The 18423-nt window shown below is 44.5% G+C and overlaps 1 protein-coding gene across 10 annotated transcripts in view; it reads right to left on the minus strand.

Moving 5' to 3' along the window:
• Nucleotides 1–18423, minus strand: part of Smarcc2 (SWI/SNF related, matrix associated, actin dependent regulator of chromatin subfamily c member 2) — a gene marked incomplete at its 5' end in the record, with an annotated part of 30834 nt that overhangs the window by 6543 nt on the left and 5868 nt on the right. For 3 of the 10 annotated variants that reach the window (XM_017802077.2, XM_008848707.3, XM_029553852.1), the window contains 15 exon segments: nt 5–166; nt 405–663; nt 1006–1068; nt 1152–1271; nt 1505–1597; nt 2268–2421; nt 2825–2938; nt 6173–6244; nt 6519–6649; nt 6901–6938; nt 7088–7147; nt 13965–14089; nt 14422–14537; nt 14644–14775; nt 14937–15012. In XM_017802077.2, coding sequence (XP_017657566.1) covers nt 5–166; nt 405–663; nt 1006–1068; nt 1152–1271; nt 1505–1597; nt 2268–2421; nt 2825–2938; nt 6173–6244; nt 6519–6649; nt 6901–6938; nt 7088–7147; nt 13965–14089; nt 14422–14537; nt 14644–14775; nt 14937–15012 — 1715 coding nt within the window. 10 annotated transcript variants of the gene reach the window in all.

Raw genomic sequence — 18423 nt, forward strand, 5'->3', positions numbered from 1 at the left:
TTACCAATGCGCTCAGGCTCATCAGAGGTGGTTCCTGCAATGCCACTGCTTTCCAGACCGAAGGCTGGGTCTGCTTTGCCTGTGACTTTAGCTGCTTCTTCTACTTTCCGAACATGGGCTTCCACCAAGGCTGTTGGCACCTCTTCCTTCATTTTGGAGAACTCTTCTGCAAACCCAGAGGGGATAAGGCAGGGACAGAGCAGGTGAGCAGTTCTGGTTATCCCTGTGAAAGCTTCCTCACAAGCCCATCTCTTCCTCTATGACTAGCATGAAATCTAGACAGGTGCCTGAGCTGAGGCAGCAACAGACAAAGCTGGCAGGGCAGCCATACTTGAGGTTTCACAGTCTGAGTATCCAGCCTTTCAAAAGCACAGTAAGGAGACCCCCCCCCCCCTGCCAATTACCTAGGGCTGACTTTGCAGCAGCAGAGGCGACTCGGGGATCGACAACGGAGGCCAAGAAGGCAACAGTGCTCATAACAGGGTTGCCCGACTGACTGAAGGGGATGGGCTGGTAAGCCAGAGGGCCTAAGGAGGCCTCTGAGTCCTCCAGGTAGGGGTCTTCAATGGGAAGGCGAAGAAAATGGAGGATACATTCATCCTGCGTCCGGCTTCCCACATGTTCGGATACTTTGTTCCAGTCATCCTTGTACATTTCCAGGGCCTGGCGGTAGTGGTAGAGACATAACTCTGCTTACTTAGTCACTTTCCTCGAAGGTCAACTCCCCACATCCTACTAAGGGCAGCTGGGTGTGTGTACTCTGCTGGATCTAAAAGGGGGATCTCCAAGTAGCACTAAGAAAGGATATGGAGTTAGTGAAATGGCCTGAATCCCTGGATTAGAGCTATTTCTGTGACAGGTGTGACAGGCATCAGGAAGAGAAGTGACTAGAGCAAGACCATACTCTGTCCATGCCAGACTCCATGAGCTCCCCACTCACAAGGGCAGCTAGTTCCCCAGCCACCTGTTTTCATACCAGAGCTCTCCTTGCTTTGTCCCCATTACCTCCAAGAGTAGCAGGGTCTCCTGTTCTGTCCACTCTCGAGTGGCACTGGCTGCAGCTTTACTCTGCAGGAGAAACACAGGTAAGTCAGGAGAGAGGCATCTGTAAACGGAAAGGTTCTCTATCCCACAATGGCTGTACCTCATACCTTAGAGGGGACATTCTTCTTAGTGTACATGTCTGTGCGCAGTCCAAAGTTCTGCATGTCTGTTGGTTTCTCTTTGCCTTTGTCAGGAAAGCTCAGCATTTGTTGGGAAGCAGAGCTCTGCTATTTGTGGAGGGAAAAGAAAGAGGTGAGTACAAGTGGCCATTGGGAGTCAGAGGCGGACAGAGAGAGAAAACAGACAGAAGGAGCTTTCTTCCCGGTGTCAGGCATGGGCCTGGGCGGGACTTCCTCCCTTACTGCTGCAGCTCCTCTGCTCTCACATCTCTTTTTCCCAGGCAGGGGCCCCCCAGTGAAGGGGCAAATAAGCAGCCCAGCAGGGTCTGCACCCCACCTACCAGCTCTGGCTTGCCCTTAGCCGCCTCTGGCACCAGGTCATCCAGCTCTTTGCCCTTTCGCCCAGCCTTGGTATCAGCATCAACCTGGCGGCCCTGGGGGACAGAGCTTGGCGTCATGGAAGCTGGGTAGGAAATGGCCACACCAAGGCCTTGGAGGCCTGAAGACCAAATGCTGGGCAGCCCACAAGCTCTGGGAGAACTCATGCCACTGTTCCATGCTGCCTCCATGATTAATCAGACATGTAGTGGGCATGATAGACATTTGTATTCACACATATCTTTCCAGATTCTCTTAGGAGCTGGACAATAAGGTTCTAAGCCTAGATTCAGTAATCTGTGTCCCTGTGCAAGTCACATAACTTTATTCTCTTTTAAAATAATGTATGAAATGGAAATGAAAAAAATGAAAGTGATAATTATGAGGCAAAAAATGAAAAAATGTGGGAAACATGGCAAACTCTAAAAAGTTCACACAAGTTAATTTTAAGCATTCTTTTCTATCTGCTTCATCTCCTACATTAGCCTGTCTTTCCTGGGACAAGGAACAACTTTTTTCCCTCACAAGGGCTCACAGCCTTAGGCTGAATGAAAGTGCTAAACACAGGGGTCTGGTTCCTGTGGCCTTTTCCAAGCCATGGAAAAGGAAGAAGCCTTACAACATTCCTGAACCATTATCCTAAAAAAAAAGAAAAAGAAAAAAGAAAAAGTCCAAAGAAGCCCAGTCTTACCCACCCAGCCTTGTCCCCACAGCCCCTCACCCTACCTGCGGGGTCTTGGGCTGAAGAGGAACCAGCCCTGATGGTGTGTCTGCCAAGACATGGAAGTGAGAAGTGGGTGGAGGACCCATGGGGGTTGGTCGACTCTCAGCATCCACCTGGTAGTTAATAAGACCCCACTGTTCTAGGAAGGCATGGACCCTGTGAGAGAGGCACAGTCAGGGTTACAAGGGATAACCAGAGAGGAGGACCAGGGACATAAAGCTCCCCCTCCCATCACTCACTCACCACCTAAATAGCAGTGACACCCAAGTACACACCTCCAGGCTGGACTTCACACCATGGACACCCCCAGTAGACTTCTCTCCCTGGATGGCTAGTAAAGCTGGTCCACTGTCTTTCAGCTAAGGACATGCCCCTCTGTTTGTCTTTACTCCATATTTCCAATCCTTCAAGCCACTCATTCCCCAAACTTGTTCTGTGGCCTTTCTCTAGAGGGTCTGCTTCTGTCTGGTCTACTATGTTCCTTGAAGTTATCTCTAATTCTGCCAAGACATACACAGGCAGACATCCTCACACACCCCTTCTCAGCTACAAGACCCACCTCATGATAGCACAGACGTCACCTGCCAAGTTCCGACGACAGGCAGTAGAAGTTAGATATTCCTGGGGATTTAGTCGGTAAGTGTCAATCATGAAGTTTCGATATGCCAGGTAGCTTAGAAGAAACAAAGAGAAGAACAAGAGGAAGAAAAATAAAATTTGGTGAGGTTCAAGGAGACGAAAGTGATAAAAGAGCTAATGAACCCTCCTGTGTGATAGATGGAAAGAAACATGGTATTTGACTCAATAGAGAGCCTGGCATGTGCTCACTGCATGTGATGCTAATATCTCTGGCTTAAAAGGCTAGCGCTGAAAGCTTCATAATGTTTAGACTATTGTTGAGGATCAATTTTCAAAGTGCTTTAGTGGCACTATTTCTAGTACAATTGATATGAAACTGTGGTTCGAACCACAGATTTCTGAGCATTGTCCGTAGAATAACCCTGGGCGAGTTGATGTGATTGTGGCTTGATTAAGTCGCCCTGGAATGGCGTCTGTTTTTAGACCTAGGGAAGGAACGGCCCATGAGTGGAGCACATCTTCTGAGATTAATATTCGAATTGGTAGTTCTACTGGTAAGACCACGCGGTTGTCAACTTCTAGAAGTCGAAGTCTTCTTATTCTTATGCTTTCCTTGATTTTTTTTTTTTTTTTAACTATTGCCTTAATTATAACTGGAATTTCAGCCTCCCAATGCTGGGATTACACCATATGCCATCATGCCCATTTCACTGAACTTAAAAAAAATTTATATTTTGTTATTTTTACTTAATGTGCATAAGTGTATTGCCCACATGCAAGCAAGTGCTAGCTTTGGTTTTGACTTTTAAAATTTTTACTTATTGCCGGGCATGGTGGCACACACCTTTGATCCCAGCACTTGGGAGGCAGTGGCAGGTAGATCTCTGTGAGTTCAAGGCCAGCCTGGTCTACATAGTGAGTTCCAGGACAGCTGGGGCTACAGGAGACCCTGTCTCAAAAAGACAAAAAAAAAAAAAAAAAAAAAAAAAAAAAAATGCTGGGATTACAGGTGTGTACTACCACACTTGGATTTTTTTTTAATTATTTCTTTTCTTTTTTGAGACAGGGTCTCTGTAGCCCAGGCTGGCCTCAAACCAAGTATGACCTTTAACTCCAGATCCTCCTGCCTCTGCCACCCAAGTGCTGAGATTACAAGTGTGTGCCATAGCCTTTTTTTTCTAGTTAGTGGCTATGCATAATAGCTTTATTCATTTATTTTACATTTACTTATTGTGTATACGTGGACATGCATATACTATAGTGTATATGCAGAATTCAGAAGACAACTTGTGGGAGTCAGTTCTCTATCATATAGAATCCAGGAATCAAACTCAGATCATTAGGACTGGTGGCAACAGCCCTTACCCACTGAATCATCTCATTGGCCCCTATTTTGGCTTTTTTTTTTTCCTCTTTTTGAGACGGTCTCCCTGTAGCCCCAGCTGTCCTGGAACTCACTATGTAGACCAGGCTGGCCTTGAACTCACAGAGATCCGCCTGCCTCTGCCTCTCAAGTGCTGGGACTACAGGCATGCGCCAGCACGACCAGCCCAAAAATTAATTTATTTTTATGTTGTGTTTTGCCTACATGTATGTAAGTGTACATGTGCATGCAATACTCATGGAGGACAGAAAAGGGAATCAGATCCTCTGGAACTGGAGTTATGGAGCGTTGTTAGCCACCATGTGGGTGTTGGGAACTAAACCTAGGTCCTCTGCAAGAGCAGCCAGTGCTCTTAACCCGAGTCATCTCTCCAGCCCCAGATTTATTTTTATACATTTTCATTTATTAATTTTGTTAATGTGTGTATGTGTATATGCAAGTGTCATGGCACATGTATGGAAATCAGAGGACAATGTGGGAGTTGGTTCTCTCCTTCTACCATGTGGATCTTGGGGATTGAACTCAACTGTCAGGCTTGGCAGGAGAGGCCTTTACCCAATGAGCCATGAGCCATCCAGCTGTCTCTTTTTCTTGTCTTTTTTTTCATCATTATTATTATTATTATTACAATTTTTGGTCTGTTTGAGACAGGGTCTCCCCATAGCCCCAGCTGTCCTGGAACTCACTATGTAGACCAGGCTGGCCTTGAATTCACAGAGATCTGCCTGCCTCTGCCTCCCAAGTGCTGGGATTAAAGGCATGCACCACCACGCCCGGCCAGAATGTACTTTTTATCTTTTAATTATCAGAATTGGATTTTCCTTTTAGTTCTTTTTCTTGTTTTCTTTAAAAAATAATAATAATTTGGGGCTGGAGAGATGGCTCAGCGGTTAAGAACACCCACAACACAGCTAACAACTATCTGTAACTTCACTTCTAGGGTATCTGACAGCCTCTTCTGTCCTCCACAGGCATTGCACGACATGGTGCACTTACCTACAAGCAGGCAATACACACATACACACAAAAATAATAAAAATAAATAAATAAATAATAAATAATTTAAGCCAGGCATGGTAGACCTTTAGTCCCAGCACTCAGGAGGCAGAGGCAGGTGGATCTCTGTGAGTTCAAGGCCAGGCTGGTCTACAAAGCAAGTTCCAGGCCAGCGGGGGCTACAGGTCTCAAAAAGACAAAAAAAAAGAAAATTATTTATTTTTTTAAAAATCTGTATGTGTGGTTTTTGTTTGTTTTCTGTTTGGTCTTTTTGAGACTGGGTCTCCCTGTGGCCCCAGCTGGCCTGGAACTCCTTTTGTAGACCAGGCTGGACTTGAACTCTGAGATCTGCCTGCTTCTGCCTCCTGAGTGCTGGGACTAAAGGCATGAGTCACCACACCCAGCTGTTTGTGTGTTTTACCTTCATGTATGTAAGTATACTCATATGTGCAATGCTCACAGAGGCTAGAAGGAGACATTCGATCCCCTGAAACTGGAGGATGGTTGTTAGCTGCCACATGGGTGCTGAGAACTGAACCTGGGTCCTTTGGAAGAGCAGCCAGTGCTCTTAATCACTGAGTATTTCTCTAGGCCCTCTCATTTTCTTTTGTTTTGCTTCTCTTTTCTCTTTCTTTCTTTCTTTCTTTCTTTCTTTCTTTCTTTCTTTCTTTCTTTCTTTCTTTCTTTCTCTTTTTCTTTCTTTCTTTCCTTTCTTTTCTTTGAGACATGATATAGACAGCTCTCAAACTGGAGTTCCTCTTGCCTCAGCTTCCCATGTATTTAAGTGATGGGCTCTGGTTGTCTAATGGGAGGAAGGTAACATGTCTTTGTAAACCTGGCACAGTGCCTGGGTGGATGTTGCTAAAGAAATGTCACTTTAATGGTGCTAGATCTGAAAGGGTGAATAGAGAAAAGAGGGTAAAAGAAAATCGTGAGCTGAAATCTTACATCTCTGGAGTCTTGGACTTGTTTTTGCCGTTAAAGAACTCTGGGAGAGCCCTCCTTTCAATGGCATGAACACTATAAGACAAAATACAACAGATTCAGGAAAAGGTACTGTGGGAAGGATAGGAGCTCGAAAGGGAGGAAAGGCCTAGAAGGTGGGGTGGGAGAGCAGCTCAAAACTGGGAAGAACTTCCCAACAGGGCTGGAGGACTCCAAGAGACCAGGAGCTCCTCTAAAAGGAAGTGCACCCTGTCAATCTCACTGAAGAAGTAAGTTGTAGGAACCAGGAGAAACGACCCATTGATGAGCAGAAGGGAAGTAAGGGTAGAGGGCAAAGTTGGGACAATACCTGTTGTAGTCAAACCAGGCAGCATAGCTGGGAATGATGATGTGGTGGGTCTGTTCTGTCACGTTGTCCTCATGCAGGTCTGGGTTCTTGGTCTGCTCTCCCTTGTTCCCCGTACTGCTCTCATCCTCATCCTATGAGTATGGAGGCTGCTGGACACTCAGCATTCCCCTCTCCCCCCTGGCAACCCTCTGTTTCTCTATCCCCAGGAGCACGGACACTTATAAGTGATGAGGAGGGGCACATGGGCCCCAGGACTCTAAAGGAGCCAGAGTTTGAGCAATAGCTAGAATTAGTCTATAGTGGGAAAAGTATGGGCAGAAAGAATTTTATAATCACAGATCATATCACATAAAGGGGCAGAGCCTGTCTAAACTGGCTCCACCTTGCCCGTGGTCTCCATGCTTTCATCTTCTTGTTCATCTGAAAGAGAAAGAAGGGAAGATATAAGGCTGGAGCCTCCCAGGGAGCAGCAGAGATCTACTGGAAAGCCAAAAGGCTAGGTCAAGTGGTGGCTGAGCTTTCCCCGTACCTCAGGCACTGCTTGCCTTGCCTAAGGCTCCCTGTCTTACCCAGGTCAGTCATGGTGCCTCCTTTGACTGGGGCTGACTCCGAGTCCTTCTTAGTGTTGACTGTCAAGAGAAAGAGCCACTGTATCAGACATGTTCAATCAAAATCGAGCCCTCACCTCTCCACTGTTAACAGTTCTACATATCTTGCTTTCTCTAAAACTTTTGGAAACTTACTTGCTATGTCACTGACCCTTCCCAATCCAATGAGTCACTTAACTTCTTTATCTAGCTATGTATACAAACTCCTAAGATTCTCCTGCCTCAGCATTCCATAGGCCATTCTTGTCTTTGGCCAGTCCTTGTTTCCTTCGATGTATCTATAACCTTGCAATGGACTGAATCAGAACCAAACCAATGTGTACATGCGAGTTTAGATCCCCTCCCCACCCTTTGTGGTACTAGCAATTGAACCTAGAGCCTCATGCATGCTATGCAAGTGTTTTACCACTGAACTATATTCCCAGCCCTTTTTTTTTTTTTTTTTTTTTTTCCTGGTCTTTTTGAGACAGGGTCTCCCTGTAGCCCCAGCTGGCCTGGAACTCACAGAGATCTGCCTGCCTCTGCCTCCCGAATGCTGGGATTAAAGGCATGCATCATCATGCCCAGTGGGATTATAAACCTTTAAAAAATATATTTATCATTTTTAAAATTTTATTTATTTATTTATTATTTTGCTCTTTTTGAGACAGGGTCTCCCTGTAGCTCCAGCTGTCCTGGAACTCACTATGTAGACCAGGCTGGCCTTGAACTCACAGAGATCCGCTTGCCTCTGCCTCCTGAGTGCTGGGATTAAAGGCGTGCACCACCATGCCCAGCTATTATTTTTATTTTATGTGTATGAGTGTACTGCCTGCATGTATGTGAGAGCGCCCATGTCATGCAATGCCTCGGAGGTCAGAAAAAGGAATCAGATTCCCCTGTAACTGGAGTTAAGGACAGTTCATAGCCACCATGTGGGTGCTGGGAATCGAATCCAGGTCCTCTCCAAGAGCAGTCAGTGCTCTTAACCACTGAGCCATCTCTCCAGCCCTGGGATTATAAACTTAACCTCTGCCACTAGGCCTGGTTGAATGGCTAGATCTTTTGTTTTAATTTTTAAAAATTTTATTTATTTTCATTTTATGTTGCATGAGTGTTATGCCTGTATGTAAGTGCACCCATGTCATGCAGGGTCTGAGGAAGCCAGAAGAGGATGTCAGATCCGCTGGCATTGGAGTTAGTCAGTTGTTAGCTACCATGTGGGTGCTGGGATCCAAACTTGGTTCCTCTGCAAGAGTAGCTAATGCCCTTAACTGCTGAGTCATCTCTCCAATCCAAATGGCTAGATCTTATCTCTATCTCTCTATCTAATATATCATTCTATATATACTGAACTCACTAGTAGATCAGACTAGTCTGGATCTCACAGAGATCCGCCTGCCTCTGCCTTCCAAATGCTAGGATTCAAGGCGTGCGCCACCAGTACAGAGCACTTCCCTCAATTCATCTCATAAAAGAAGCTCAGAAGAAAACACCGAAAGGGAAGCTGACTGAAAGCAGCTTCTCAAAATTCATCCCTAAAATAAATTCCTGGAGCATTTGAAGTTAGCGGAGGGAATGAAGATTGCAAACCAGTATTGTAGCACACTGGTCTCCAAAGTGGGTTTCTCATGTAGGACACAAGACACGAGCCACTGCAGTACAGGAAGAGACTATCAGAACTCTTTTAATTGTTTCTACAACTTTTTAAAATTTTATTTTATGTATATGAGTGTATTGCCTGCATGTATGTGAGTGTACCCATGTCATGCAATGCCTCGGTCAGATTCCCCTGGAACTGGGGTTAAGGATGGTTCATAGCTGCCATGTGGGTGCTGGGAATTGAACCTGAGTCCTCTGCAAGAGCAGTCAGTACTCTTAACCCCTGAACCAACTCTTCAGCCCCGCTACAATTTTTTTTTTTTTAATTAAATTTAGCTGGGTGTGGTGGCACATGCCTTTAATCCCAGCACTCAGGAGGCGGAGGCAGAGGCAGGCAGATCTCTGTGAGTTCAAAGCCAGACTGGTCTACATAGCGAGTTCCAGACCAGCTGAGGCTATAGGGAGACCGTGTCTCTAAAAGAGTGAAAAAAAAAAAAATTAAATTTGGGGCTGGAGAGATGACTCAGCAATTAAGAGCATTGGCTGCTCTTTCAGAGGACCCAGGTTTGAATCCTAGCACCCACATGGTGGCTAACAACTGTCCATAGTTCCAGGGAATCCAATGCCCTCTTCTGACCTTCACAGGCATTGCATGACACCATGACACGGGTGCACTTAAACACATGCAGGCAATACATTCAAACACATAAAAAAATAAAAATAAAAAAATAAATTTAAGGCCAGAGGTCTATATCTGTCTATCTCTATCACTCTCACTGGACTTCTCACTGACCCAGGAGCTCACCGATTTAGCTAGACTGGCCGGAAAGCAAGCCCCTGGGATTCTCCTGTCTCCAACTTCCAATGTTGGGATTATAGGCACACACTGCCACACCCAGCTTTTTTTCGGTGCTAGGAATCTGAACTCAAGTCCTCATACCTGCATAGCAAATGATTTACCACTCCACTGAGCCATCTCTCAGGGTCTCATGTAGCCCAGGCTAGCCTAGAATGTGCTATGTAAAGGAGGCCAGCCTTCAATTACTGATCCTTCTGTCTCCACCTCCAAAATGTTGGAATTACAGGGGTGAACCACCACACACAATTTACACAGTGCTGGGGATTGAATCTAGGGCTTCATGCACGCTGGGCAAGCACTCTACTAAGCAACACTCCTCGACTAGCAATGTTAACTTTTTAAATTTATTTTATGTATATGAGTGTTTTGTGTGCATGTATGTAAACATACCGTGCTATGCAATATCTGCAGAGCACAGAAGGTGTCAAGTCTCTTAGAACTGGAATTACAGACAATTGTTAACCACTTTGTAGGTGTGGGGAAGAGAACTGGGGTCCTCTGCAAGAGCAGCCAGTGCTCTTAATCACTGAGCCATCTCTTCAGCCCTCCTCGCTACATTTTTTTTTTTTGGTCTTTTTGAGACAGGGTCTCCCTGTAGCTGCAGCTCCTGGAACTCACTCTGTAGACCAGACTGGCCTCGAACTCACAGAGGATCCACCTGCCTCTGCCTCCTGAGTGCTGGGAAGCTACATTTAAAAAAAAAATATTTTTATTTATTATTTTTACTTTGTGTATGAGTGTATTGCCTGCATATACGTGAGTGCACCCATGTCGTGCAATGAATGCCTTGGAGGTCAGAAGAGGGCTTTGGATTCCCCTGGAACTGGAGTTAAGGATGGTTTGTAGCCACCATGTGGGTGCTGGGAATCAAACCCGGGTCCTTTGCAAGAGCAATTAGTGCTCTTAACCGCTGAGCCATCTCCCCAGCCCCCTAGCTACATTTTTAAAAAAATATATAATGATTTTGTGTGTGTGTGTGTGTGTGTGCGCAAGCACATGCCGCAGCACACATGTGGAGGCCAGAGAACAACTTTCTGGAGTTACCACTTTCCTTCTACCTTCTTTTTGAGGCAGGGTCTCTGTTGTTTCTGCTGCTAGGCTGAAGATGGGAGCTTCTGGCCTACTTGCTTCCTGTCTCACCAGTGCTTGGATCACAGACATGAAGCAATGCACTGGCCTTTTACATAGGTTCTGGGTTCAAACTCAGGTCCTTGGGCTGGTGTGGTCAGTGCTTTTATCCACTGAGTCTCATCCACCTCTAGCTCCATTTTTTAAAAAGATTTATATTGCTGAGCATGGTGGCATATGCCTTTAATCCCTGCACTTGAGAGGCAGAGGCAGGTGGGCCTCTGTGAGTTCCAGGCCAGCCTGACCTACACAGAGAGTTCCAGACCAGCTGTGGCTACAGGGAGACAAAAAAATAAATTTAAAAAAATTTATTTTTAGTTTCATTTACATGTATATGCAGGTGCCCACAGAGGTTAAGAAGAGGGTGTCAGATCCCCTGGAGCTGGAGTTATAGGCAGTTGTATATGGGTGCTGGGAAACAAACCTGGGTACTCTAGAAGGGCAGCAAGCACTTTTTTTTTTTTTTTGAGACAGGGTCTCCCTGTTGCCCCAGTTGGCCTGGTACTCACTATGTCACTATGTAGACCAGGGTGGCCTTGAACTCACAGAGATCCGCCTGCCTCTGCCTCCCAAGTGCTGGGATTAAAGGCATGTGCCACCACGCCTAGCAGCAAGTACTTCTTTTTTTTAATATTTTTATTTTATGTGTATGAGTGTTATGCCTGTGTGTAGGTAAGTGCACCTGTGTCGTGCAATGCCCACGGAGGACAGAAGAGGCAGTTGGATCCCTTGGAACTGGAGTTATGGACAGTTGTTGGCTGCCATGTGGGTGCTGGGATTTGAACCTAGGTCTTCTGCAAGAACCAGTGTTCTTAACCGCTGAGCCATCTCTCCAGGCCCACAAGTACTGTTTTTAAAAAAAGATTTTTTGTTTTGTTTCTATGGAGACATGGTCTCCCTGTGGCCCCAAATAGCCTGGAAATCACTATGCAGACCAGACTGGCCTCAATCTCAGAGATCCACGATTTACTCTGGAAGAGCAGCAAATACTTAAAGATTCATTTATTATTTTTATGTGTATGTGCCTGTGTGAGTTTGTGTACCATATGTGTGCTAGAGTCCCCAAAGGCCAGAAGATCCCCTGGAACTGGAGTTATAGATGGTTGTGAACTCCCATGTAAGTGCTAGGAATCAAACCTAGGTTCTCAGCAAGAACAGTAAGTGCTTTTAACCACTGAGCCATCTCTCCAGCCCCTATTTACTTATTTTTAAAATATTTATTTTTATTTTATGTGTATGAGTTTATTGTCTGCATGTATATAAGTACACCTGTGTCATGCAATACCCACAGAGGTCACAGAGGGCATAAGATTCCCTGAAACTGGAGTTAGGACAGTTGTTAGCCATTAGGTGGGTACTGGGAATTGAACCTGCGTCCTCTCTATGAACAGTCAATACTCTTAACTGCTGAGCCATCTCTTCAGACACTTTTTTACAAAATTTATTTAATTTTAATTATTTATTTATTTATATTTATTTATTTAATTTAATTTAATTTTTTTGGTCTTTTTGAGACAGGGTTTCCCTGTAGCCCCAGCTAGCCTGGAACTCACTATGTAGACCAGGCTGCCCTTGAACTCACAGAGATCCGCCTACCTCTGCCTCCCAAGTGCTGGGATTAAAGGCATGCACCACCACGCCTGGCTATTTTTTATTTTATTGTATGAATGTATTGCCTGCATGTGTTTAAGTGCACCCATGTTGTGCAGTGCCCGTGGAGGACTGAAGAGGTCATTAGAGCCCCTGAAACTGGAGTTCCGGACAGCTGTTAGATGCCATGTGGGTGCTGGGATATGAAACCGGGTCTTCTGCAAGAGCAGCCAGTGCTCTAAATCACTGAGCCATCTCTCCAGTCCTTTATTTTTCATTTTTATGCATATTTGTATGTGTATGTGCTTGTGTGAGTGTGCACCACATGTATACAGGAGACCCCAGAGGCCAGAAGAGGGCATCAGATCCCCTGGAACCAGAGCTACAGCTGGTTGGGAACCATCATGGGTGCTGGAAACTGAACCTAGGTCCCCTGAAAGGGCTAGAATTCTTAAGTGCTGAGCCATCTCTCTAGTTCCCTATCCTAATTTTTAAAGCTAATATTTGCTGGGCCTGGTGGCCCACACCTTTAATCCCAGCACTTGGGAGGCAGAGGCAGGCGAATCTCTGTGAGACTGAGGCCAGTCTAGTCTACATAGTGAGTTCTAGGCTAGCAGTGGCTACAGGGAGACCCTGTGTCAGAAAAAAATAAATAAATAAATGAAGATAATGTTTGCATATGTTTTATAATTGTCCTATAACAGCATTTTAATAGTATATCTCTGTAATTTGTACTCAAAAGCATTTTATTGATGGGAGTATATAATCAGAAAGAGTTTAGGGTAGAAAGATGGTCCAGTCAGTAAAGTACATACTGCCCAAGCCTGAGAACCTGAGTTTGGTCCTCAGTACCCATGTAAAAAGCCAAGCACGATGGCACAAGCTTGTAATCCCACCACTAGGGAGGCAGAGACAGGTAGATCCCTGAGACCACTGGCAAACCAGTGTAGCCTAATTAGTGAGTGCCAGGTCCCACTGAGAGACCCTGTCTTAAAACACAAGGTGGAGGGGCTGGCAAGATGGTTTGGTGGGTAAAGACACCTGTCACCAAACCTAATGAACTGAGTTCAATCCCTGGGATCCACATGTTGGAGAGAGAACCAACTTCTGCAAATTGTCCTTTGACCACCACATGTGCACCATGGCAAGGACTTCTATAGGTGTGAACACATACACACACATATACACACACAATAAATAAATAGATGTTGAAAAAACAACAAGAAAGCCAGTCATGGTGGCATGCCTTTAATCCCAGCACTGGGAGGCAGAGGCAGGCAGATCTTTGTAAACAACAAGGAAAAAACACAAGGTGGATGGCTCCTGAGGAATGAAGCTGACCTGGCCTCTATACACACATGTACACAAACATACATGAAAGCATTTAGGAGAACTGGGGGTGTGGTTCAGTGGCAGATCACATACTTAGTATACATGAGGTCATGGGCTTGATACTCAGCACAGAAGAGACCTCATAGACTATTAGGTGCAAAGCATGTCCACAGCGGACAAGGGTGTAGAGCATTTCCTAGAGTAAGGATAGTAATCCCACTAACAACTATACTGAAGGGAGAGAAGGGAAAGCTACTCTAGATCTGGGAAGTCAGCCTGCTCAGGGGTTGGGCATAGCAGGGGTAGGGAACCGGGAGGCTGGATTCCAGGACTCAGCTTGGTCCGTACCTGTTTTTGGGAGTGTCACCTCTTCTACATTTGGGACTGGAGAGGGCTCATCCATGTCTTTTGTCAGGTCTTCTTGCTCCTCTTCTCTGTGGCCACGCTTTGACTTGGTGTAAGGTGTTGAGGGTCTAGGAAAAGAAAAAGGGTGAAAGACATCCTTGGCAGTTGGATTTTAAAGGAAGGAAAATGAGAGTGAACCCTAAGGGCAGAATTGGCCATAAACAGAAGCCAGTACATGCAGAGAAATGGAAGATGGCAAAGGCTTTTTGTTGGGTGACTAGGTGTTCCTTTAGACTAATGATAACTGGGATTAGAACCAACAACAAGGCATGTGAAGATTTGATAACTGTCATGTAGCACACCCAGGCCAGGGACCAGTTACTTTAGGAAGATACGTGTCCTTTCCTTTGTCATGGTATGGAAAGAACAGTGAATGTGGGGAGGGCCAGAGGTTACATACCCTTTCTTAGCATTTTTCTTCTTAGCCTCTGGGGTTGGTGAAGGAGAAGGAGAACGCTTCCTCTTCTTATAGTTCCCCCCCTTCTTGTCCCGTCTATCTGAATCTGGGCTGTTTACCTGCAGAATAGAGAATTGGGGCAAATGATGTCAGCCTACAATTCCCAGTGAGGCCTGTTCTAAGATTTATGCTAAGGGCTCTAAGAAGAACAAACAGGATTTTTACCTCATCTGTCAATGTCTTAGCTGAGATCTTCTTTCGGCGGGAAACAGGGTTTTTCTCATCATTTACCTCATAGTCTTCCTCATTCATCCATTCATTGAAAGTGTCTGTGTCTAGGATCCACTTTGCATGAACCTAAAAGAATTAAGGCAGCCCATGCCGGAGAGTTCCTAGAAGCCACAGCTCTGCCTAGGGACTCTTTAACAGAAAAAGTGCAAGTGCAGAGTCCCTGCTCTCCTCCAGAGTGGTCTGTTTGATCCTCTGTTCTTGGGATGGAGGGTACCAGAAACGTTTACCTTTCTAGGTTTCTCAGGAGTTGGAGCGTCTTCCACAGATGCTTCAATTTCACTAGCTGGGATCCATGTGTCATAACTGCCAGGAGAAACTCAGCATGAAGTAGAGCCAATAGGACACAATTGTGAAAACATAAAATGCAGTCTTTCACTTTTTCTTTTTCTTTCTTTTTTTAATTAATTTACTTTTGGGTTTTTTTGAGACAGGGTCTCTCTGTACCTCCAGCTAGCCTGGAACGAATTAGCTATATAGACAGGCTGGCTTCTATCTTACAGAGCCTGCCTCTGCCTCTGCCTCCCAAATGTTGGATTTAAAGGCATGCACTAATGCCGAGTTCCTCTTTTTTTTTTTTTTTTCCTTAGTGCTTAGAGATGAAACCCAGGGCCTTGTACATGCTAGAAAACTCTATCACTGAGTTACATACTCATCCCTACCTTTTCCATTTACAAAAAGTATTGTTTTTTTCTAACTAAACTTGGAATATTTTCACCATAAAACAATAAAAGCATATTATAAAATAATTCAAGCTGGATATGGTGACTCATGTCTACAATCTTAATACTCACAAGGTCTAAGCAGGAGGACTACTCACTCTGCAAGTTCAAGGCCAACCTGAACTACGGAGGGAATTTAAAGTCAGCCTGGTCAATTTAGTGAAACCCTATCTCAAAAAAGTAAAAAGAAGCCAGGCGTGGTGACCCATGCCTTTAATCCCAGCACTCAGGAAGCAGAGGCAGGTGGACCTCTGTGAGTTCAAGGCCAGCCTGGGCTACATAGCGAGTTCCAGGCCAGCTGGGGTTACAGGAAATCCTGTCTCCAAAAGACCAAAAAAAAAAAAAAAAAAAAAAAAAAAAAAAAAAAAAAAAAAAAGTAAAAAGTAAAAAGCAGGGTTATAGCTCACTGGCAGAGCACTTACCTAGCATGCACAAGTTCCTGGGCTCATTCCCCAGTACTGCAAAACATACAACCACAAAACAAAAACAAAACCTCACAAATGGAGCACCTTTCACGGATGCTTCAATTTCATTTGTGGGATATGCCTGGAATACCAGCAACCCTAGGGGTTGAAGCAGGAGGATCTTGTTTCTGAAGCAATCTGAGCTGCATAGTGAGACTCTGCCTCAAAAAATAAAACCACAGAAGAAACAAACTTAAAAAAATAATGAAAAGAAGGCCAGGTGTGGTGGCGCACGCCTTTAATCCCAGCACTTGGGAGGCAGAAGCAGGCAGATCTTTGTGAGTTTGAGGCCAGCCTGGTCTACATAGTGAGTTCCAGGACAGCTGGGGCTACAAGGAGACCTTGTCTCAAAAAAGACCAAAAAAAAAAAAAGTAAAGAATCTTGTAATATAGGTGACTAAGGTGGCTTACAACTACAATCCTCCTGAGACAGGAAGATTGCCTTAAGTCAGCCTGGGTTACATAGTGAGTTCTAGGTCAGACATAGTAAGTTACATTGTGAGACCCTGTCTCAGCTCAAATCACTCCTTCAAAATGAATCGTCCTAAGCCAGGTGTGGTGGCATATAATAATCCCAGCACTCAGGAAGCAGAAGCAAGTGGATTTCTATGAGATCAAGGCCAGCCTTGTCTACATAGCAAGTTCTAGGCCAGCTGGGGCTACAGGGAGATTGTCTCAGGAGATAAAAAACAAAAACAAAAACCATACCCTAATATAATTACACTTGATATTTAGTGTGTAAGTGTGTATGTATGCATATATACATACAGTGTGTGTGTATATATATATACACACACACACACACACACATATATATATATATATATATTTTTTTTTTTTTTTTAAATTCACAGGGTCTCCCTGTATTCCCAGCTTGGAACTCAATATATAGACCAGGTTAACTTTGATCTCACTGAGATCCACCTGCCTCTGCTGTAGCCTGTATATTATTTTTTGATAACTTTTTTCTATTATCAATTTTGGTTTTTAATCATACTGTTATTTTGTGTGTTTGTCATTGTTTTACCACTGAGCTACATCCTCAGGCCCTAAATTTTATTTTACATGCTACATTTTTGCCAATGGAGAAGGAACATTGCTATGTTTCCCAGGTTGGCTTTGAAGTCCTAGGCTAGAGCGATCCTTTTGCCTCAGCCTCCTAGGTGGCTGGGACTACAGATGCTAACCATTATGTTGAACTTAAATTTGTCCCAAAACTATCCATTTCATTTTATATCACTTTAAAGGCTATATAATAGCCCAGGGTAGTTATACAAATTTTTGAATATTTTCCCATTATCACGGTGTATTAACTATTCTTTTCTTGGTTGGTTTGACACAGGATTTTATGTAGCTTAGGCTGGCCTGGAACTCATTATGTAGACCAGTCTGGCCTTGAACTCACAGAGATCCGCTTGCCTCTGCCTCCTGAGCAGTAGGATTAAAGGTGTGGGCCACCATGCCTGGTTCCTGCTTCCATTTTTTTTTTTTTTTTTTTTAAGTGTTGAGATTATAGGGGTACTATACGTGTGGTTTTTTTTTTTTTGTTTGTTTGTTTTTTAATGTTGGGTATTATAGGGGTATACCACTAGGCTTGCCTTAGTTTTAACATTTACTTATTAAAAATCATAGGATAGGGGCCAGCAAGATGACTCAGTGGGTAAAAGTGCTTGCTGCACAAGCTCAATGGTCTGAGTTGAATTCCTGGAACCCACGGTAGAAAACTGACTCTTGAAAGTCCTGTGACCTCCATATGGGCACACATACATGCACACTCGTAGAAAATAAATAAATACAAGAAATATGGGGCTGGGGGATGGCTTGGTCAGTATAGCGCTTACCTTGCAAGCACAAGGACCTGAATTCCATCTCCAGAACCCACATAAAAATGCTGGGCCTAGCCAGGCGTAGTGGCACGCGCCTTTGATCCCAGCACTTAGGAGGCAGAGGCAGGTGGATCTCTCTGAGTTCAAGGCCACCCTGGTCTACATAGTGAGTTCCAGGACAGCTGGGGCTACAGAGAGACCCTGTCTCAAAAAGACCAAAGGAAAAAAAAAAATGCTGGGCATAGTGGCTCCTGCTTGCAATCCCAGGGCTTAAGAGGAAACAGGAGTATCCCAGAGGCTCACTGGCCAGTCGGTTTAGTCTAATTGGTGAGTTCCAGGTCAATAAGAGACTGTCTCAAAGGAGGTAGACAGCATTCTTGAGGATGAACCTGAGGTTGTCCTCTGGTCTCCACACATATATGTGTACCTGCACAAATATATACACATAACTTAAAAAAGAATTATACTGAGCCAGGCATGGTGGCACACACCTTTAATACCAGTACTCCAGCAGGTGGATTTCTGTGAGTTCAAGGCTAGCCTGGTCTATACAGCAAGTTCCAGCCCAGGGTTACATACTGAGACTTTGTCTCAAAAAATAAATAAATATTCACTTGGTATATTCCTAAATGATAAAATACTGATAATGTCGGTTTTAATGAAGTAATAAATGAAGATATTATTTCCTATTATTAAAAAATAAAT

This window comes from Nannospalax galili, unplaced genomic scaffold (genome assembly GCF_000622305.1).
Source record: "Nannospalax galili isolate Female #2095 unplaced genomic scaffold, S.galili_v1.0 scaffold2124, whole genome shotgun sequence".
Taxonomy (NCBI): Eukaryota; Metazoa; Chordata; class Mammalia; order Rodentia; family Spalacidae; genus Nannospalax; species Nannospalax galili.